Raw genomic sequence first — 24550 nt, forward strand, 5'->3', positions numbered from 1 at the left:
TGATCGAATCCAAAGTCTACGGATCGTTGATTCAACAAATCTTTATAATATTTCAACATTTTTTCATTCATTTCATATAGTATTTAACTATGGGATCCCAAATGTTAGATGAAACATGTCCTAGTTTTTCATTCATTTTATATACAACTGCATTTCTACTACTACTACTAATAATAATAATAATACATTGACACTTGATTCCACAAATATCATTTCCATGTGTTAAATCAAACATTTCCCTAAAAGACTAAAAGCACCTCCAATACACATACATAATTTTATTATCTAAAAACAAGCAAAATACTAGAAAATAACATTACAAAGAAAACATAGAAAAACATGGATTTTGTAATAAGCTTACTCAATTCATCTTACATTGTTTGTTCATATTCACAGTCCAAAAATGAGATTAAGTGAATTCATAATTTTTTTTTCAAAAATCTACGATTTATTAGGTTTTTTTGTTCAAAAAAATAAAGACATACCGAAAAAACAAATACACCAAATAGCTGTTATAATAATTGCTTGAAACAATTTACGTTTTATGACATTGTATTTTGTGTGATTTAACCACTTCAGTCGTGACAAGGAACCATGATACCATACCATCAACTTGTTTGTAGCCAAATCGACTTCACAAATAGACATTTGAGAATGCGATGTTCAAGATTTTCAACATTTGATTTAACCTATTTACTTTTGTAGGCATCTGATTTAACCTATCGTCTAAGTCATGACATTTTAACTTAATCGAAACAAAATTATTCATTCTTATGAAAGTATTACTGTAAGGTCACGCCTTAAGATCTGATGAGTTAAACACATAACACATTGTCCGCCAGCACCAGCAACAACTTCATCAGCGACAACGTGATCCTCATGATCTTAGTGATCATTTTGTATATTAGACTAATAGTTTGTATATTATGTAGATATACTCTAAAATTATAGAATAGATATCTGATTTGTAATCTTAGTGATTAGGATCAAACTTTACATAGTGGAATTTTCGTTTCTGTAATCGTATATAGTATACTATTAGGGTTAAACCCTAATAAAACATTATGCCTCGCTTTGTGCGTGTAACGAACGACCCAAAAATTTTGTTTTAATATTACTAAAAATCGCATCATCGGATAACATAAACAATAAAAACCATGCAATGAGTAACTCAAATGTCATAGTAACTGTATCCAAACAAAAACTGTATCAATCATAACATAATCCAAATAAAACTCCCAGGATAAAACTGAGGTTATGGTGTGTGCGATGCCATCATCCCGAGCTCTTCCATTTGCTAGCGGAAGTACCTGAAACTCAAACTGAAAACTGTAAGCACAAAGCTTAGTGAGCTCCCCCAAACTACCACATACCATACAATAACATATAAAGCACATATTGGGTATTGCCTGTATCGGACCAAAGTCCGGAAACTGCATCGGACCGAAGTCCGGAAACTAACCAGGGTCTTGCCCTCTACATGGGACCGAAGTCCGAAAACTGCATCGGACCGAAGTCTGAAACTAACTGAGACCTTGTCCCCTGCATCGGACCGAAGTCTGTAACTAACTGCATCGGACCGAAGTCCGGAACTGACTGAACATAACATAGCATAAACACATAGTAACTAGCATAAACACATATATTGTATACTGCATCAGGCCGAAGTCCGGAACACATAACACAAGGGCATGCTTGAATCACAAAGACGTCAAGCACACTAAACTACTGTATCGGGCCGAAGTCTGGTGCTACTGCTAACTAAACGGGCCGATATTGTGGTCATAGACCCGTTCCTACTGGAAGGAAACTCACCTCGAAAGTTGGCTGCTGAAAATCTACTCAGGAACTCTCTACTGCTGCTCCGGTATCTCCCCGGCTACAATTCCCATAAACACACTCAATCAAATACTGATAACTAATCTGAAGGTAAAATGACTATTTTACTCCTGGTCAAAGTCAACTCCCTGGACAAAGTCAACTCGCCGAGTCCCTGTCTTCCATTCTAGTCCTCTTCCTGCTTCTACTCGTCGAGTTTGGCAAAGACTCGACGAGTTCTTCTTCGATGCTAACATCAAGTCTAACTTCATCCGACTCGCCGAGTTGTATGAACAACTCGTCGAGTTCTTCTTCAACATATGAACACTTCCAGTCTGTGACTCGCCGAGTCTGAAGAACAACTTGCCGAGTCATGCGCATGTTATTACTACACAGTCGATTCTAATCGATTCCAGTGCCTCCAAATCATAGATCTGAGCTTCTAGGACTGGTTTTACACGTAAAGTTTCCAACTTTACGTACATGCACAAGAGTATGAAGCTAAAATACCCAAAATCAACACATACTAAGCACTTAGGGTTTGGAACAAGGCCAAGATTGCATAAAGGTGGTTACAATGAGCATATGGGGTTCAATAACGTCCAGATCTAAGGTTTCCATCCAAAGGAGAGTCCATATCTCAAGTTTTGAATCATAAAAGGCTCCAAAGAAGGCATAACAAGCATAAAGGAGGTTTTAATGGAGGAACACATAAGGTTATAACTTCATTACCTGAATGAGAAACAGATGGAAGCTAACTCCTGGATCCCCCTCCTCTTCTATGGACCTTCTTTCCTTCCTTTTCTTCCCAAAGCTTCCAAGCTAGCACAAACACACTCAAACTCAACAATGGGGCTAGGGTTTACAGGGGAAATGTTCTGAGGGTGATAGAGGCGAGGTTGGGGCGCATAAGTGCGTTTAAATAGGGTGCAAACCCTTAAAATTAGGGCTTCATCCAGACAGTCAGACTCGCCGAGTCCCAGCGTATAGACTCGTCGAGTAGCCGACTCATATTGTGTGATCATCCCGTCTCTACTTGACGAGTCGGGTAACAGATTCGTCGAGTACCCCTTAAGAAATGAAAATACTTTATTTAAATTACATATCAGAAATGGGGCGTTACAACTCTCCCCCACTTATCTTAGACTTCGTCCTCGAAGTCTGTTGCTGCTACTGTATCTGAAAAATAACTCCGGATGATGCTCCCTCATCTCCCCCTCGGTCTCCCACGTCCACTCTGAACCCTTTCGGTGCTGCCACTGCACCTTCACCAACTGAACCACCTTGTTCCTCATGGTCTTCGCCTTCCGATCTAAGATTGCAACTGGTCTCTCGATATAATTCAGGCTACTATCAACCTGAATATCCTCTAAGGGTACAACTGCTGACTCGTCCACCAAACACTTCCTCAACTGTGAAACATGGAAAGTGTTATGGATCTGGCTAAGCTCTGCCAGAAGATACAACCGATAAGCAACCCGGCCCACCCGGGCCAAAACCCTAAACAGACCAATGAATCTGGGGCCTAGCTTGCCCCTCTTCCGAAACCTGATAACACCTTTCAAGGGTGATACCTTCTGGAGGACCATGTCGCCCACCTGAAACTCCAAGTCCGAACACCTCCTGTCGGCGTAAGTCTTTTGCCGACTCTGCGCAGTCTGCAGTCTACTACGAACCTGTTGGATCAACTTTGTGGTCTTGAGCACCCGTTCGGTGCTCCCGATGACTCGCTGACCGACATCACCCCAACAAATTGGGGCCCTACACTTCCTCCCGTAGAGCATCTCGAAAGGAGGGTGGTCAATGTTAGCGTGATAACTGTTGTTATACGAAAATTCCGCTAACAGAAGATACATATCCCAACTGCCACCGAAATGTAGGACACATGCCCGAAGCATGTCCTCAAGAGTCTGAATCGTCATCTCGCTCTGCCCGTCCGTCTGGGGGTGGAAAGCGGTACTGAAATGGAGACGAGTCCCCATCTCGTCATGAAACCGCTTCCAAAACCTAGAAGTGAAACGGACGTCTCGAGTTAATACTACTGATACAAGCACTCCATTTCGTGCTACTACCTCGCGCACATAAATATCGGCTAGCTTCTCAACCGATATACTCTCCTGGATCGGTATGAAATGCGTGCTCTTGGTCAGCCGATCTACTATGACCCAAATCGAATCAACTCACTGTGCGGTCCTGGGAAGCTTTGTGATGAAGTCCATGGTGATATCCTCCCATTTCCACACAGGAATGTCTAACGGCTGCATCTTGTCGTGGGGTCTCTGATGCTCCGCCTTGACCTTTCTACATGTCAGGCCGCCTTGACCTTCCTACATGTCAGGCACATTTCCACGTACCAGGCTACGTCCCGCTTCATTCAGGGCCACCAAAAACCGGGTCGAAGATCTTTGTACATCTTCGTCGCCCCTGGGTGGATGGAAAATCGAGACTTATGGGCCTCGTCCATCAACATATGTCGTACTCCGCCCCAGTACGGTACCCAAACCCTCCCATGAAGGGTCAACAATCCCCGACTGTCATAATCAAAAGAAGCTACTCGGCCCACGATCCTCTCACACTTCTGCCTCTCCTCCTTGAGGCCCTCGACTTGCGCCTCCCTGGTCTGCTCCAACAATGGAGTAATCACTTTCATCCTCAGACATATATCCATGATCGGGGCCGCTGCCGCCTTGCGGCTCAGGGCGTCGGCCACTACATTGGCCTTCCCCGGGTGATAAAGGATCTCACAATCGTAATCATTTACCACATCTAACCATCGACGCTACCTCATGTTAAGATTCGGCTGGTCCATGAGAAGTGGTCATGAATGAAGCCCACAAGACACAATACTCCATCCATCCAGGTTCTGATAAAATGTACATGGATATCAAGCAACATTATTGGTGGCCCAACATGAAGGCAGAGATTGCCACCTACGTTAGCAAATGCCTTACTTGCGCTAAAGTGAAGGTGGAATATCAGAAGCCCTCAGGATTATTACAGCAACCAGTAATTCCCAAGTGGAAATGGGAAAAGATTACTATGGACTTTGTGACTAAAGTACCCAAGACAACTGATGGTTTGGATACCATATGGGTAATAGTTGACAGGTTGACGAAATCCGTTCATTTCCTGCCAATTAAAGAATCCTACAAGATGGAGAGATGGACCAGGATATACATCAAAGAAGTGGTGAGGCTTCATGGAGTGCCAATATCTATCATCTCCGACCGAGATAGTAGATTCACTTCGTGTTTTTGGCAATCACTTAAAACGGCTATGGGAACACATCTAGACATGAGCACTGCTTATCATCCACAAACGGATGGTCAAAGTGAGCGAACCATTCAAACCCTTGAAGACATGCTTCGCGCATGTGTGATAAACTGATGCAAATAGAGAAGAGAGGACCACAGTAAATGTCACACCTAAACCGTTATTAGTGTATTCTAGAAAGGGACCAGGGGTAAAAAGGGGAAAGACTATCATTAGTCAGTTATGTAGAGAAGAGAATATATAGAGAGAGAATAAGACAGTATGAGGTCATGTTTTAGTTGTTATGATTGTATTGGCTCCTGAAGATTTGTTTCAGTGAGAGAGGGATCATTCCCTGGGCAATCTTCGGATTGAATTATCAATACAAGTTCATTCTCCTTTCATTCATTCATCACATTTCATCATTCCATCTATTTCTTGTTTCTTTTACAATTCATATTCGCATCATTGGTCCGACCTGCCCCTGACCTGCCGCCGGGGAATCCATGGCTGGGACTCGTTCTACCTCTCAACGTTTGGATGATTATGATGCAACTCTTTCTCAACTTCAGATAGACATGGGAGAGATGAAGGTGAATATGGAAACTTTGAACACCAATTTTCAGAAAGAACAACAGGAGAACATCGCGTTTCGTAAGCAAATGTTGACGTGGATGGCCAAATTTGAGAAGACGCCGGTTTCGGAGCGATTCGTTGAAACTGGATCTGGATCTGGTCTAGTCTTTCCATCTCCACCACCGCCTACAAGAGAGCCTTTGTTCCCTTCCGGTGGTGATTCCCGTCTTCCTCCACAGTCTGAGCAGCAATCATCTGGGTTACCTTGGTCGGTGAAGAAAATTAAGCTTCCGGAGTTCAATGGGTTCGATCCTCAAGGATGGATCCAGAAGGCCAATCTCTTCTTCGACATCAATGGTACGCATCCCCAATTTCGTTTACGATTAGCTCAACTGAGTATGGTGGGTGTTGCTCAACATTGGTTTACCATTGTTCTTCAACTTCATCCGTCACTTTCCTGGGAGTTCCAAGAGGAACTTCTGCAACGTTTCAGTGGATTAGAAGTTCAAAACCCTTATATCCAGCTGGCTCGAATTCAACAATCTGATTCCATTCTGGAATATATTGATGATTTCGAGTATTTGCTCTCTCTTGTTCCCAAGCTACCGGAAAGACAAGCTATCGGGTATTTTGTGGCGGGGCTCCAGGATGATGTTCGTCGTTGGGTTTGTTTGCAGCGACCCCGTACAACAATGGAAGCGATGTACGTTGCCAAGGATGTGGAGGATTTGCTCCGTCCGGTGTCGGGGAATGTGTCTCAGACCCGTTTCCGTTATTTGAACCGATTTGGGGTTTCCAATGGGTTTTTTCCTGAGCCCAATAATATGGTAGGTCAAACGGCCTCAAAAGAGCCCAATTTCAATAGATGGGGATCCAAATCTGTTTCAAGTCGTCTAGATGTCACTCGATCGACAACTACACCAAAATCTGTTCCGTCTGTTCCTTCAGACAGCACCAAATCTGCTAATCGAGATCGGGGAACTCGATCACTCATGCGCACGGAATGGGAAGAACGCCGCAAGAAGGGGCTCTGTTTTCGTTGTGGGTTACAATATGGACCAAATCACAAGTGTGCTGAGGGTCAATTACGCGTATTACTGCACTAGAGGACCAGTTCCGTTTGCTGGACTCGTCTGCTCTGGAGCATCCAGAACAGGAGATCGTGACTGACGGAATATGCTCTGCCCTAGAATTTGTCGGCGATTCTCAGTTGCCCTTTGGTGGCAAAACTCTCAAATTCGAACGGGCTCTCACAGGTATTCCCGTTATTCTGTTAGTTGATAGCGGTGCCACCCATAATTTCATTTCGAGACAGTTAGTGGACGTTTTAAATTTCTCTACGGATATTTTTTCGGGTATTCGTATCAAGTTGGGTGACGGTTTCATTGTTCATGTTACCAAACGTTGTCTTAATCTTTCCATCACGATGGGGTTGTGTGTTTTTTTTTATTACGGCATTAGTGCTAGACACGAGGTCTACAAACATGATATTGCGTATGCCTTGGTTGAATTCCTTGGGAGAAGTGACTCACAATTGGAAAGATGCATGGATGAAATTCAAGTGGGACAATCAAGAAATCACACTTCATGGGTTGTCTGTTGGCCAACGTTCTCACACTCCGTTACACCATTGGTTGAGTTCTGGAGATCAATTATCTCAGTCATACATACCTTCCACACTGGGTGCATCGAATCAGTTAACTGCATGGCTTCCTCAGGATCATCCACAGGATCTTCAACAGGCACTTCAACAATTATTAGCAAGATTTGAAGGTATCTTTCAGAACCCAATGGGCTTACCTCCTATTCGAACACATGATCATTGTATCAATTTGATACAAAATCAGGACCCAATTTGTGTTCGTCCGTATCGTTATCCCCACTTACACAAAACAGAGATTGAAAATCAAGTGAAGGAATTGTTGTCCTTGGGAATGATTCGTCCAAGTAAGAGCGCTTATTCTAGCCCAGTGATCTTGGTTCGTAAGACAGATGCATCTTGGAGAATGTGTGTTGATTACAGAGCTTTGAACAAAGCCACTATCCCCGAAAAGTTTCCTATTCCGGTAGTCGAAGAGTTACTTGATGAATTACAGGGTGCAAATTTTTTTTCTAAATTGGATCTGAAATCTGGCTACAACCAAATCCGTATGCATCCGGACAGCATTGAAAAAACGGCATTTCGCACACATGAGGGTCATTATGAATACTTGGTTATGCCTTTTGGGTTGATGAATGCTCCTTCTACATTCCAAGCCGTTATGAATGATGTTTTTAGATCCCTCTTGCGGAAGAAGGTAGTAATTTTCTTTGACGATATTCTGGTATACAGTGCCACGTGGGAGGCTCATCTCGCTGATTTGGAGTTGGTTTTTCGTTTATTACAACAACATCAGTTTGTAGCCAATCAAAAGAAGTGTCATTTTGCTCAAACCGCTGTGGATTACTTGGGCCACATCATTAATGGTACAGGAGTTGCTATGGATCCAAGTAAAGTGGAGGCAGTGCTTGGGTGGCCGGCTCCCAAAAATATCAAGGCTCTTAGAGGTTTTCTTGGACTCACGGGGTATTACCGTAAATTTGTCAAAGATTACGGTAGTATTGCTCGACCATTAACAGACCTTACCAAGAAAGATGCTTTTTGTTGGACCAAGGAGGCTCAGCAGGCATTGAGCAACTCAAACAAGCTTTAGTTTCTGCCCCTGTTTTGGCTCTCCCCAATTTTTCGATTCCGTTTTTCATTGAATGTGACGCTTCGGGAAGGGGAATTGGTGCAATTCTTATGCAAAACAATCGACCTATTGCTTATTTTAGCAAAGCTCTCAGTGATCGGAATCTTTCTAAGTCTGCTTATGAACGTGAGATTATGGCATTGGTCTTAGCGGTGCAGCATTGGCGTTCGTATCTATTGGGCACAAAGTTTATAGTGTACACCGACCAAAAAAGTCTTAAATTTCTTCTCCACCAGCGCATTACTACTCCGAATCAACAAAACTGGGTGGCCAAACTTTTGGGATTCAATTTCGATATTTGTTATAAGCCAGGAAGGGAAAATAGAGTTGTCGATGCGTTGTCACGTCGCGAAGAGGAAGGCGAATTCAGTCAAGGGATCTCTTCTCCCATTTGGGAACAAGGGGCACAGTTAGTGCAAGAGGCACGACTTGATCCGGAAATACAAAAACTCATTGTGGCATGTGAGCATAATTCAACTCATCCGGTGGGGTACACAGTTAAACAAGGAATTCTTTATTATAAGAACAGATTGGTTATTTCTCGGGCTTCTAAATTTATTCCAGCATTGTTACAAGAGTTTCATACGTCTGCTTCGAGAGGGCATTCTGGGTATTACCGTACGTATCGTCGTTTGGCTAACAATTTATATTGGCCCGGTATGATTAGGTGTGTAAAGGCGTTTGTGCGAGCATGTGATGTGTGTCAGCGTTGTAAAGTTAATTCGCTATTGCCTGGGGATCTGTTACAACCTTTGGACATTCCAGCTGCTATTTGGGAGGATCTCTCTATAGATTTCATCACGGGTCTTCCGAAATCCAAAGGCGTTGATACGATTCTGGTGGTGGTTGATCGGCTATCGAAGTACAATCATTTTCTGTTGTTAAAACATCCGTTTTCCGCAAAATCGGTGGCCGAGTTGTTTGTGCGTGAAGTTATTTGTCATCATGGCATTCCCAAGTCCATTGTAAGTGACCGGGACCCTTTATTTTTAAGTAATTTTTGGAAAGAGATTTTTCAATCACAGGGAACTCAATTGAACATGAGTTCAGCGTATCACCCGGAATCGGATGGGCAAACTGAAGTGATCAATCGTTGTTTGGAGGCATATTTACGTTGTTTTGCTGTCAATCAACCTCGTTCCTGGGCTTCGTGGATTCCGTGGGCGGAGTTTTGGTATAACACTACGTTTCATGGGTCAACGGGTGTTTCTCCTTTTGAAGTGGTCTATGGTCGTAAACCACCGTCGGTGGTGCAATTTGTGCCAGGTGAAGTTCGTGTGCCAGCAGTTGCGATCGAATTACAAGATCGTGATGAGGCATTGAAGCAACTGCGTTCTCACTTGTCCCATGCTCAGGCGTTGATGAAAACAGCTGCGGATAAGAAAAGAAGAGAGGTGCATTTCACGGTAGGAGAATGGGTGTACGTGAAGTTAAAACCGTATCGACAAATATCGGTTTCTCGTCGTATTCATCACAAGCTGGCAGCCAAGTTTTTTGGTCCGTTCCAGGTCGTTGAGAGAGTGGGTCCGGTTGCGTACAAATTGCAGTTACCCCCGACTTCAAAGGTACATCCTGTTTTTCACGTGTCTCTCCTCAAGAAAGCAGTGCAAACTCCAGCAGATTCTGTCTTCCCTCAGGAATTGGAATTGAATCAAGATAAGATTTTAGTGCCTAAACGGGTTTTGGCTACCCGGCTAATCAAAGATCAACAAGCTGAGTTTGAGCAATGGCTGATTCAATGGGATGGACAAGGGAAAGAAGAAGCTACATGGGAAGATGCTATCATGATTCAGGGACAGTTTCCAGAGTTGAGTCTTGAGGACAAGACTCATTCTGAAGAAGGGAGTAATGATGCAAATAGAGAAGAGAGGACCACAGTAAATGTCACACCTAAACCGTTATTGGTGTATTCTAGAAAGGGACCAGGGGTAAAAAGGGGAAAGATTATCATTAGTTAGTTATGTAGATAAGAGAATATATAGAGAGAGAATAAGACAGTATGAGGTCATGTTTTAGTTGTTATGATTGTATTGGCTCCTGAAGATTTGTTTCAGTGAGAGAGGGATCATTCCCTGGGCAATCTTCGGATTGAATTATCAATACAAGTCCATTCTCCTTTCATTCATTCATCACATTTCATCATTCCATCTATTTCTTGTTTCTTTTACAATTCATATTCGCATCATAAACTTTGGAAAGTCGTGGGATACCCACTTGCCTTTAATCGAATTCTCATACAACAATAGTTATCACTCAAGCATCAAAGTTGCTCCCTTCGAAGCACTATATGGGCGTAAATGCAGATCACCGTTGTGTTGGACGAAGGTAGGTGACACTCAGCTAGCAAGAGGACATACACCAGGCAATGCATTAACGGGACCAGAAATCATACGTGAAACGACCGAGAAGATAATTCAGATCAGAGCCCGACTACAAGCATCACGAGACCGACAGAAGAGCTACGCTGATAAACGGCAAAAGCCCTTGGAATTTCAAGTCGGGGATCGGGTGTTGTTAAAAGTCTCTCCCTGGAAAGGGGTGATTCGTTTTGGGAAACGGAGAAAACTAAACCCACGATACATTGGACCCTTCGAGATTCTTGCCCGAATCAGTCCAGTGGCTTATAGACTGCAGCTACCCGCCGAGCTCAGCAGTGTACACCCCGTGTTCCATGTTTCCAATTTGAAAAAGTGTTTATCCAAAGAAACTCTCGTCATCCCACTTGAAGAAATCGAAATCAATGAGAATCTCATGTTCGTCGAAGAACCAGTCGAAATCATCGACGGGGATGTGAAGTGTACTAAGCAAAGTCGCATTCCGATTGTGAAAGTTCGGTGGAATGCGAAGCATGGACCAGAATTCACATGGGAACACGAAGACCAGATGAAGCAGAAGTACCCTCACCTGTTCTCACATTCTCAAATATAGTTTTAAAAAGAATTTCGGGACGAAATTCCCTCTAACGGGGGGATGATGTCACAACTAGGAATTTTGATGCTTTGTAAACATTGAACAATGATAACATGGTGATTAAAACTTGAAAGCATGTATGATGCTTATTCAATGACAACAAAATTTCATTAAACACTCTATACCAACACTTCAAATAGTCAACAAAGAATTGGAAACCCTAGAAATCCCGGTTTAGGTCCATCATGGACTAGGATTTCCTTATTGTGCCTAATGGGCCAATAAGCTTCCAAATTGACTATTTTGGGCTTAGAACTCTTAAATGGGCCCTAATTGGGCCCACATTCATGAAACTTAACATTTTGGACCATAATAGATCTAAAATGGACTAGTTTATCTCTAATGGTCCTTATTGTGTCATAACAAATCTAACTAGCCCAAGTGGGCCATAGGACTCATACTTTAATTTATTTTGGGCCGTGAACCATCTCCAAAGACCTATTCGGCCGAAAAATCATCAAAATGGGACATAATATGGATTTAAGCACAAAAAGGCCCAAATTCTTTCTTTCTTCTCCCTCTCAATGGGGGGAAAAGAGTTGACTTTTATATGCCACCTCATATTTGTCCATTGGAAACCCATGCACAAATCCCATACTTCCATGCATGTCAACTCAATTCACACTCTCTTCTCTCCCCTCCTCTTAATTCGGCCGAAACACACACACCTCATCACCATTTCAAAGTTTCTTCAAAACTCTCTCTAGAACTCCTTCACTTTCCTCCAAAATTTCGAGATTCACAAGGGGCTACAAGGAGATCTTTTCTTAATATCACTAATCCTTGGTAAGTTGTTGTTTGATCCATACTTTAACTTCTTGATTACCTTAAAAATCTCCTTTAACTCATACAAAAATTCGTGATATTGCTTTTTAGAACACATCTAAGCCAAAGATCTTCCAAGAAGCTTGCTAGGCCGAAAAATCTCACCATTTTCTTTCATTCCTTCTTCAAAACCGAGATCCACAAGAAAATGTGAGTTCATACCCCTCTATTTTCGATTTTCATATGTTTTATGGGGGAGAATACAAGTAAAATGTGTAGATCTATGTGTTTTTGTATGATATGTGTGATTTCTTGAATTTATTTGATAAATATGTGTGAAAAATCATGATCTAACCATCAATCCAAGTAAACAAATACAGGTCAATAATCAATAATAATCAAATTCATTTGGGATTAAGTGAGTAATAACGGGCGGCACCAACGTGTGTCGATCGTAGTCTGTAGTTATAATCAAAGACTCCTAAAGGGAGAGCGAGAGTTTTTGTATAGATCTATACGGGGGTGACTCCCCCACACCTCAGATGTTCGCTACAGTTAGACTCGGCCAGTCTAGGTGACAAAATCTTAAGATCAATTCTGACGTTCACTAGAGTGTCAAGACAAACGAACTAGTCATTATCATTCATGGTTATAACGACTCACATAAATAAATCCAATACTATACGTGTAATCAAGGCAAATCAAAATCATTCGTTGTGATGGAATAACAATTCGAACAGTTATATAATATTTCATTATCAGAAAACATCGGGTTTTCCGGGAGAGATCAACAATTTTCACTTGTAATTTCAATACAAAGCTTCTCATTTATACACATCTTGAAATCATCATGCATATATTTATGGATCTTCACACTTTATCTAAACAATTGCCGTTTCGGAAAATATCGGATTTTCTGGGTTTTACAATTTACAAAAAACATTTTCATATCAAACCTGCTTATGAACTCACCAACATTCTATATGTTGACGTTTTTCAAAATAACTTGTATTCTCAGGTAACAAGTAAGCTGAGGAGTAATACCAAGTATGTTAGGGAATTATGTTTTTGGAAAACTATCAAACAATTTATGTTATGGATATGTAATGTTTAAACAATGTACTTGATGTGAACAATGGCAGTTGTGATGTATTGATGCATGGTGATGGTAATGTTATGATTCATGTAAATTCATTGTAATGATATTCAATTTAAGTCACGCAAGCCCTCGAACGTTTTCGTTGTCTGGTTCGGGGGTGTGACAACATGTTCTTCGGGACAGCCTACGTCAACTTCAAAAAGGATCATCCTTTATTTCAGAGTTTGGTGCAAAATTCAAATCCATATGTGATCAACTAGCCGCTTGGCAGTCATGTTGATGATACAGATAAAAACCATTGGTTCTTATGTGGGCTTGGAGCTTCATTTGAAACATTCTCCATTACTTATCGTGCTCTCAAACCAGCTCCAAGCTTTCGTACCCTCGTATCCTAAGCTGAATCTCATGAATTATTTCTAAAAACGATCCATGGAACTACTATTCACACTATTGCTTAAGGTGAACATTATACGCCTTATAAACCTTTTGCACAGGAGAAGAAAAAGAAGGTTGTGTGTGGCTATCGTAGTGATAAATTAAAGGGAATTAAATTAAAAGGAATTGTTTAAAGATGATATACTAAATCTTATGGCCCAAATTTAAAAGTCCAAAGTTATTTCCAAATGACGTAAGACATCTTTTATCACGATAATACTAAAATTAAAGACTCAGTGTTTATCAAAACTATAGGTCAGTTACTCTAATCGGGTGCCAACGCAATTTTTTTTTGTCAAATCGGCATTCTTCAATCATTAATGAAGTGGTTAGCAATGAACAATCAACTTTTATTAATGGGCGTCAAATTTTATATGGTCCTTTAATGATAAACAAGATTGTTGGCTGGTATAAAGAAGAAATCGGCGGTGTTTAGGTAGACATCAAAAGAGCTTGCGATTCGTTGTCATGAGACTTTCTTGTTGATGCCAAAACAAGATTTGGTTTGCGTGTGAGTGGCACATTAGGTTTATGGCAGCACTAACTTCTTCATTGGCTTCTATTTCGCCAAGAATTTTGCATCCGCCCCCGATTAGACTAATTCACTTATAGTCTTTGATAAAAGTTAGGTCTTTAAGTTTAGGCATAACCGTGATAATATAGGGATCACACACTTTAAGAATACCATTGGGCTCTTGGAATTCGGCCATAAGATTCACTAACCTTCTCCAATGAAGTCCCACTTTAAGAATACCATTGGACTCTTGGAATTCGGCCATAAGATTCACTAAACCTTCTCCAATGAAGTCCCAAACCATGTAGTGTTCCTTCGTCCTTTTCGCTCCAAACCTTTTTAATGGCACGTGTTAATTGTTGGATAAGGGCCCATTCCATGTCATCTTCATGTTTTTGTTTTCAAAATGTTTGAAATGGTTGCTTACTGTTCTTGGAGATTTGAATTGTGGGTGTGTGGTTTACCGATGAGTTGTTTTCCACTATAAATGATGAAAAGATTATGACATTTTCATGATCTATAAGTCATTTCTTGGCCATTACCAATATGGTTGGAAATGAAAACCGATGTTTATTAAAGGACATTCAATTTTCAACACTCCAATGTTAAAAGACCGTCTAAACTGCGATGATCTTTAATAATTGATGATTATTAATTGATAACCGAATAAATGGTTGCCAATGATCTTGAAAATATTATAATCAAAATTAAAAAAGTTTGGAGTGAAAAAGTCGAAATTAAACTACGTGGAGTTTTGAAGAAAAGAAGTGATAGGTCTAATATAGCGGATTATACACTACTTCAAAACCTATGTTTGAATGAAAATTTTCAGAACTCATTTTCGGCTCATTATGTGACTAACTAATGTAACTTATTAAATAAAAATCTCTAATATCAAATATTAGATTTGTAACAGATACCTCTGGTTGTGTTATTATTATTATTATTATTATTATTATATTTTATTTTAGTTGAAATTGGTTAACCCTAAACTTTAGATTTTACAAATTCAAGTGAATTACCAAAGATGCATCAATTGAGAGACTACAAATGTCTTAATTCATTTAAATTTGGTTCTTCCAAATATTAGTTAAATAAGAAAATAGTACCAAGTAGGAGACTGGCCATTTAATTAGACTAACTGGATACTAAAATAAATTATCCTCAAGTTAGTTGTAGTGGCTGAAAAAAGATTGTTTATTAAGAAATCATACATCTTATAACAATAGTAATTGCTATTTATTTTTGAAAGTAAAAAGAGTAAATAAAATGTTGAATGGAAGTACCTTAAATATTAAAAAATTACTTATCACTAATGATAAAATAAATCATAGTTATTAAATGGTTGGTTTGACCAGATCAGTGGTCATTGTCAGTGGAGGTGAAGATATAACAAAAAGAAAGCCAAAAAAGATTAAATTATTTTTTTATCATCAAACATTTAATAATAACATCAAATCAATTTTTATTTTGTCCGTACTTTAGTCTTTCATATTAAGATTATTTTTTTTTCAGAAAAATGACCATTTTCTCTTTCTCTTCTCCATTTTTCCCCTTCTTTTTCCAATAAAAACCTAAAGTTAAACCAAAACCTTAAAATAAAGTAAATAACCAAGAGAACACTTTCAAGAATCAAGCTTATATGTTTTCAATCTCAAGAAGTATATTCATCGAGTTTACAACAATATTTAAATTATATATGATTTTTATTTTACTTAAATAAAAATTTAAAAACCACAAAAAGTCTGTTTAATATTTTAATTATTTCTACATTACTTTTTTTTAAAATAATTTTCTGCTAAATCCCACTACTATATATATATATATATATATATATATATATATATATATATATATATATATATATATATATATACACTACAATTTTGTGGTTCACAAGAACACTAACCATGCATACAACCTCTATAAATATCACAAACACCATGCATTTTAAGCATCTTCATTCTTATCAATTGCCTATTTCTCTATCTAACACTCATTTTTTCACACACACACATACTCCATGGCTCTAAAAAACTTAACCCTAGTTACTTTCATCCTCATTTTAACCATAACCCTTCAGATTCACTATCTTGATGCAAGAAACTTAAAACAAAACATCAGCCAACTTAATGCAATTGAAGCTCTACAGACAAAACCTATCTCAACTAACACTACAGTCGAGTCTCAGCCACCACCACCACCACCACCACCGCGAAGTGCTCAAGACTTCCGGCCAACAACACCTGGCCACAGCCCTGGGGCGGGGCATTCTATTCACAACTAGGTCAAGTGAAACTTATATGGTTATATATTTGTAAACTCATTTCAGCATTTTATATCTTGTATTAATGTAATGTCATGTAATTATAGTTTTATTTTTATCTAAAAGGATATAAATTGCAAGAAGATATAAACAAGAAAACTTACCTGATTGAAAGTCGGAAACTATTCCATAAAGTGTTAAAGAAACAATACAGCAGTCAAGCTGTAGTAACTTAGAAATCCAAAAGTAATTGAGGAAGTATCCTTTCCAGATGAGTTGCTTCGATTTTATTTCCACCTTCAGCTTCAGCAATAGTAGCAGCTCTATGAACTGCTTCTGCATTGACAAAATAAAAACTTTTTATAAACTACACAGGAAATAAGTATACATCACAAATGGATACATATGCAGTTTTCTTTATGCTAACAGTAGCTATAATCAAGGTGGATTAACCTGAAACAAAGAGGCGAAGTTTTTCACAACTCAGCTTCACAGCATTTGAATTGGCTGCAACAAGAGTAGATTGTAATCATGATTTGTAGAAATCAAGCAAAAATAAATAGAAAAAAAAAACATGTTAGAATACATTGGAGATAAATCATTTGAAATCTAGAAGAACAATTTTATCTTAAAACTATCAGAAAGAAGAAGTGGTACTGGATTTTGTATCTAATTCAAAGTAACACCATTAATTTAACTTGAAAAGGCTCCTTACCAGAAGTAGGTCGGTTTTTCTTGGATGTTCCAGCTCCTTCCTGCACAACAAAATCATATACACTCAAGAAACGGAGCTAATTTATGCAAATCAAGACACATGAAACATAAAATACAGAATCGATTGTTCACACAAAAGTGGCGAAGTTTTGGAACAACTTCGATTAAACTTAGCATGATAAATAACAGCGTTTCACACAATCTAGACGCTAAAATTGAACAGAAGATGTTTTCGAGAGCTGAAGTTATGATAATCAAATGTGTTCTACCTCGCCCTTGGAAATCTCGTCGTCGACGTTCTTCTCCCGCTCTGAAACGGAAACGGAAACAAACGTATTTCGGTAAATACAAAAATCATATCGGAATTTGAGAGTTTAAGCAGAAAATCTCAATCGGAAGTAGATCGATCGTAATAGAAATCTAACCGATTGCTTTTTTGCTCCACACCGTTTTGAATATTGCGTAAATCAAATCCTGTTAATTTCACAATAAAACCGAACTTCACGTATTATCTAAAAACATATCGTAAACAGAAATCAAACACAAGTTTAGGGTTTCATTTCACCTGATCAAAATTGTTCTCCATGGTGGAACAACCAAGGATGAACGATGATAATTCAATCTAACGATCTGAAGAAGAACGATATAATTAGAGGGACCAAACTTATCAATTTGACAAACTATTGTGGCCAATTTCAAATCACCAAAAGTTTACTATTCTTCACTTATTTCACAATTACTATATATATATATATTAAATTGGTTTTGTCATTAGTATTTAAGTTTTCTAACAACATAAAATCTGAATTACTCAAATATTCTTAAATACATAATATTTCAAATACTTACAAGATTAGGTATGTATAAGTATATTAACGAGTTACACAGCAGTAAAGTGTAGAAAGTATTATTATATATAAAAAGATAAAAAGATATAGTATAATAAAACCATACCCCACAAAATTAAGTCACTTTCATCCAATGATTTTTCAAAAACAATATTAAAAGTTTAAAGTTTAAAGTTTAAAAATTAAAACTACAGCCTAGCATAATGCATAATAAAGAATCTTATTCTGTTTGTCTCTTGTTAAACTATTAACCACTTTTCCAATGTTATAAATGTAGTGGGAGTGTGAGGCTTCCAAAGGTTATGGAGCCAACTATGAAATTTCTTAAAAAGGAAAAAATATATATTTTTTAAATTACACCATGAATACAAATGTCGGCATGAAAAGATCAACATTTTTTATATTTTGACTTCTTTTTAGTAAACTAATTGCAACTTGCTTTGTTAATGTTAAGAGTGGTAGGGTCACATCGACGATTGATTAGTAATTTTATAATTTAAAATCGATTATTGCTTCTTTATATCCTTGACCATGAATTTTTCCGAAAGGCCAAATATAAAAATTTGGCGATAAATCAATAATCGTGTTTTATTTTAAGAAAATCAAGATCCACTAATGGTGTGTTTGGTTGAGGAAAATTTTCCAAAAAAACGGAAATTTTGAAAACACATTTGGTTCGTTCAGTTTTCCAAAATTTTCCAAGAAAATGAAAATTTTTAGTTTTCCAAATTGTATGTAAATTAGAAAATTGATTTTTATAGTTTTCCAAAATTTTCAAAATGGAAAATGAAAACTCCCCCGGTTTCAACCAAACACGTTTTCTAAAATTTTCATTGAAAATTGAAAGCGAAAACTCAACTCTATTTTCTGAAAACATTTTCTTAGAAAATAAAAACAGTTTTCTACAACCAAACGCACCCTAAATTTGTGGTTTGGGAGTTGTGTATAAAGTTGTTGTTTGATGTAGAAGTCAACTCCACTAGTCAAGATAGAAGTCAAAACATGAAAAAAAAAAAAAGTCAATAAATTGATAGGTTGACATATATAAAAACATAGGAGTGATTGAGACTAATCATATTTGGTCAAATTCAAAAGATATTTGGTCAAACTATGACTCTGTGTAAGCCATTCATTGAAAAGCGCATTTTGCTATTTTATGATAGAATATTAATTGATAATTTACAAGAAAAAGAAACACTACAAGTAGTAGAAATAACTTTCAAGGACTTAAACAACTTTCAACAAAGATTTATATGCATAACACAAGCTAACAAATCAATGTTTAAACTGTTTTCCAAAGGTAATCAATGTAAAAGAACATATAAAGATTACACAGACAGTTGTATTTCACTTAATTTTGTCATCTTTTCTCAACCATCAAACCTAAAATTATAATTTATAAAAATGACTCAGTGGAAAGGACTAAGAATCTATTTGGTGGTGGTGATAATTGATAATTTGATAAAGCTACTTCCTTTGATATTATAACTTACAAAATCTAAGCATCAGTCACATCTAACATTCTAAAATAAATGATTTTGCATAATCATTTAATCATCACCTAAAAATAGTGCAAATTCTATGGCTAGTAAGCATTCAAGGAGTCAAGAGTCAAGACCACTAATGGCTTCACTAAAAGATTTGCATAAAAAATGAAATTAATCAAAGGACCTAAATTTTCTACATTAATATCATTTCCTTAATAACTTGAATACCTGATACTATAAATACCAGAAGAGTAGAATAACATTCCATATTGCTTCCATAACCCTTTCTCATTTTCACAATCTGTTTTAACTTTTAAAGCTTGTTTTTGTGTAGTTAGTTAGTCATGGTACATTTCCAGATATACCCTTGTGTTTTTTTCCTTCTGATAATCACTTTCCATGGATTAATCCCATTGTTTGAAGGAAGGAAACTAAAAGATGTTACTGCCTTTAGGCCTACAACACCAGGGAATAGTCCAGGAGCAGGGCATTCTTTCACTGAAAACAGACCTTATTTCAGATCAAAAGAAGTAGAAAGTAAAGATTCTGGAATTCATCATCCAAATTCAGAATCTGCAACTGGTTTTAGGCCTACAAAACCAGGAAACAGCCCTGGTGCTGGTCATTCTATACACAATCAAACTGCTATGCCATAAGCGTATAATGCCAAAAAAGTATAGATAGATGTAAGGGAAAATGAAATTGATTGTTGTTATATCTATTGTGCATTGTGAATGTCTCTTGCAGTTGCAGAGATCAGTTGTTATTTCAAAATTTCAATCGCTGTAATGTAACTGCGATATTGGTGTTTAATAAATGTTAGAATGTACATATCTCCTTCAATTCGTGTAGTAGATGTACGATTATCAAACGCAAAAAGCAAGAAAAAGATGGAAGATGTCGAATCAAAGCAAGTGATTGATTAACTTATTCATTGATACATGCAAAGGAATTACTGTATCAATTTTGGATGAGAAAGTTTCCAGCTTTCAACAACACATACATTATTTTAATCATATGTAACCATTGCGCTCTATTCAGTAAGTTGCTAGTTTCCAATTACTGAACCTTTTTACGAACCCTAAAAGTAAACCAGCGCAATGTTTGACGCTAATTGTTAACGAAAACCAAATAATGTTAACAGCATCAAGTTGATCGATCGTTATTCGCTATATAAACAATTTAAGTACGAATTTCTGATTTGTGATAAGTGTAAGCAAAACTAAATAGCTGATCGCGAAAAAACCCTAACCTGCAAAGTTGGGGAACTTCTGATTGAAAGTCTCCGTTTATGGAGCTTATGGATTTCCTCCGAGTTATTCATCACCACATTTGGAGAACATTAAAGCATCAGAAGGTATAAACTATAATTTTTATTTTATTTTTATTTTATTTTTTTTATAAACTATAAAACTTGATGTACAAATCAAAAATGCATAAAACATAAAAAAGGATACGATGCGTTAATTATGGATATAATTTGTTGCTTAAATTTTAAGTTTTAAATAATACAAGTACTAAAACTCTAGGTACAAGCTTTCTATGCAAAAACAAACTAACATTTAAAAAAAAAAAAAAAAAAATCAATAAAAATAATTATGCTTTTATAAAAATCCATTTTGAGGCGCTGCATTTTTATATCTCAAATCGAACATTATTTTAGTAATTTGTTACAATTTTAACCACTTAACCGATTAATTGACTTGTCAAAACAGATACATCAACATATTAAGTCAATTGATAACCTGATTGACCGGTTAATTGGTCAGAATTGTAACAAATTGATAAAAATAATGTCCAATTTAAGACAAAAAACAATGTTAAAATCAATTTTATTTTTTGAAAATTTAGTGATTTTTGTAAATTTTTCATACAATATATATATATATATATATATATATATATATATATATATATATATATATATATATATATATAACGAGTTTTGATAACAAATACCTTAAAATATTATTAATTTTATTAAATATTATACTTACCACCATTTAATATGGAAATATATTTCATTTCTCTTAAATATATTGATTGTACTCGATTAGCATAAATTAAGGTATTTACATTATGCACTTATGGTAACTAATAAACTAACGACCCGTTTGATAGTTTATGTTCGGGAAAGTGATGTATAAGAAAGTTTTCTGACTGGGAAAGAAACATGTTGTTTGATTGTACATCTGATCGACTGTGCTGAAGGATGAAAAATAACAATATTACCCTGTTGTTCTATACTGTGATGGATGAAGTTGTTGTATAATTATAAAACCATACAAGTTGTCATAGAAAATCAAAATTACATAATAATCATTTAAATTCCAAATAGAATGTCCATTAAGTTGTTTTTAGTTTTTTTTTTTCAAGTTAATGTTACGTCGTTATTCTTTCTGGCAATTTTTTTATATAACTCAACATGTAATTCTTGACTTGGTTTATGTCTGATAACGGTGGAATGGATGGATTTTTCAAAATATATTAGGATGATGGTAGTATTGTACAAAAAAAATACAAACTATTTCAACAAAAATGAATTAAAAAAATTAACTAAAAGAAATTAATAATCCACTAAAGTAATATTTATTAATAAATAAATAATATATATTTATAATTAATATTCTTTTAATATATAATAATCCAATAAAAAGAATAGTCCATTAAAAAGAAATAAAAAAAAGAATTATTTAAAAGAAATTAATAATCTAATAAAATAGTATTACTTAATACATAAATATTATATATTAAAAAAATAATATTTATTAATATACAATAATTCAATAAAAAAATAAATTAAAAATTATTTAAAATAAATTAATAATGTAAGAAAGAAAGAGGCAGAGTTTATGGCACAATTGTCTTTCCAACTTATTCAGTCAGAAAGATATGATTTAAGTTTTCTGGAAAAGACAGAAAGATATGATTTAAGCTTTCTGGTAAAGACATATCTTACTGAGAATCCTTACTTCAAAAGGGATATTTTCAATAAAGCAGGTAAATTTGTAATTGTTTTATAAGTTTTATTTTTTTCTTTGTTTTTTTTATTTTGTTCATAATTTTTATCCAAATTTTTGGTTTTATCTATCTTGCCTTTTAACACCCGCTTCTAGGTTTACTTAAAATAACACATGCAAGAAAACTCTTAAGTTTATCATTTTTTAGGGTTTTTTCATCATTATTATTTTTTTTCAATTTTACCTTATAATTTTTATGTAACTTGTGATTTTCATTTATTTTAATTTTTTCAGATCAATGTTGGTTAGATAATTTTTTTATTGATGTGACATGTCATGTCAACTTCTTATAAAGAATTGAAAGAGTGATGAGAAAAAAGACACATGTTTATTATTACAAAATGGATTTGTTTGAGAAACTTATAAAAATGGGATGGTTTTGTTGTGACATCCCCAAAATCACGGCCAGAAAAGACCGGTTTGTTTATGCTTTGTTTAAAAATCAGAGTTACATTTTAAATGAAAGTGTTGCGGAATTTGTCCCAAAACAAAAATATGATAAAGATTTATCAAAAGCATTTCCATAGAAATGTATTTCATTAAAAGACTTGGGATGTCATGTTCGTACAGATCAAAAGCATAAACAGTACAATATAAGCCTTACTACATTATTTCATATCTACACGCCTATATCCGTAATCCCTCGTCCAAAACATCACACCTATGCTCATGCGCCACTACCTGTAATACAAGAAACTGAGTGGGTCAGGCTTGGGAGCCTGGTGAGCACATAGGGTTTTCAACCCACAATAAATAAGTTTATTAATTTCATCAATCAACAATAACCCGATTACCCGTTCCCGTTATCCTCACTTTACGTCCCTAAACACCTATCATAAGGGACCTAGTCTAAGGATCATCATCGGGATGGACACTACTGCTAAGGGGATTCCTTAACAATAAATGTCTTAAAGGCAACCATGTGGGGGATGGAGTACACCGGTGAACACATCGTTCACAAACACCTACAGGTTGCGAGCCTGCTAGTGTTCCACTGGACTGTCTAGAAGAGTCCGTGGTCGTCATCCATACTCCGCTAGATGACAGAATCAACAACATCAACATCGAGGCCTCTCATCATTTTATCACACATCACCTATTACATCTACCCATGTTTTACCCCAACATTTTCGTAGATATAAAATACATATACAGTTTAAATAATTGAAAACCTGTATAACAATGTTCATCCAACATAGATAGCAAGTATTCAGATAATATGCACACATAGCACGTAATTTATAAAATACTTCATATCTATGTGTAAGATGAAAGTAACTATGCACTCACAACACGTAATATATATTAAATACTTCATATCTATGTGTAAGATGAAAGTAACTATGCACTCACCTGGTAAGGTGGTGACTCGGCACTCGGACAGCTCTTCGTTACTTCTTAAAACAATTTTTCCTTGACCAAACCTTGTATTAATACCACTAGAGTTTAGTTTTAACGTTAATCGCGACTAATTAATAGTCTAGCTATTATTACTATTATATAAGCGTTAAATAACACTCAATATAACTCATAATAATAGCCCAAATAATTATTTTAATGTCCTAATAATGTTACTATAATTAAATAAAAGCTATATTAAATATAGTATAGGCGTAACTCACTTACAATGGGTTTTTATTAAAAACCGGACTTCGCTGGAGCAGCGTTTCCGAGCCGAAAGCTTTTCTTCTCGGAGCCGTCGGGCGCTCCGGGGCTTTCTTCTCGTGATAGGGAGGTTCCCTAGACTTGGGAGGGGTTTAGGGAGGCTAGAGAGAAGTTAGAGAGAGAAAGAGAGGCTTATGGTGTGAAGAAAATATGAGGAGTTCACCCTTGTATTTATAGGAGTTTTATAGTAAAGTAGTCTCTAAGCTTCGTCCGTAACTTTTGCATACGAGCTCCGTTTTTGTCTGTCTTTTTACCGTTGAGTTCCTATTAATGAGATCTTCAACTTTCATTTAGACCTCGTTAGCTAATTCTCATTCTATCTCGGATTTACAAAACTGTATCGAATTCGCCGCGCTCGAAAAGTAGAGACTAAGCTTCGTCCATAACTT

General features: G+C 36.6%; 1 protein-coding gene across 2 annotated transcripts; it reads right to left on the reverse strand.

Moving 5' to 3' along the window:
• Positions 1 to 1091: 1091 nt before the first annotated feature.
• Positions 1092 to 20840, reverse strand: LOC145093230 (protein MHF2 homolog). 2 transcript variants are annotated; one of them, XM_079031306.1, is made up of 8 exons: positions 20729 to 20840; positions 17707 to 17771; positions 17567 to 17615; positions 17411 to 17451; positions 17143 to 17182; positions 16881 to 16934; positions 16592 to 16757; positions 1092 to 1310 (listed from the first exon to the last, which is right to left on the reverse strand). In XM_079031306.1, the coding sequence occupies exons 2-7, from the start codon at positions 17725 to 17727 to the stop codon at positions 16660 to 16662; spliced, it is 303 nt and encodes a 100-aa protein (XP_078887432.1). In that variant the 5' UTR covers positions 17728 to 17771; positions 20729 to 20840; the 3' UTR covers positions 1092 to 1310; positions 16592 to 16659. The 2 variants fall into 2 exon arrangements, with proteins under 2 accessions (XP_078887432.1, XP_078887431.1); XM_079031305.1 differs by having other exon boundaries at positions 16592 to 16763.
• Between the last annotated feature and the right edge of the window lie 3710 nt (positions 20841 to 24550).

This window comes from Lactuca serriola, chromosome 3 (assembly GCF_051521515.1).
Source record: "Lactuca serriola cultivar US96UC23 chromosome 3, Lser_US96UC23_V15, whole genome shotgun sequence".
Classification (NCBI taxonomy): domain Eukaryota; kingdom Viridiplantae; phylum Streptophyta; class Magnoliopsida; order Asterales; family Asteraceae; genus Lactuca; species Lactuca serriola.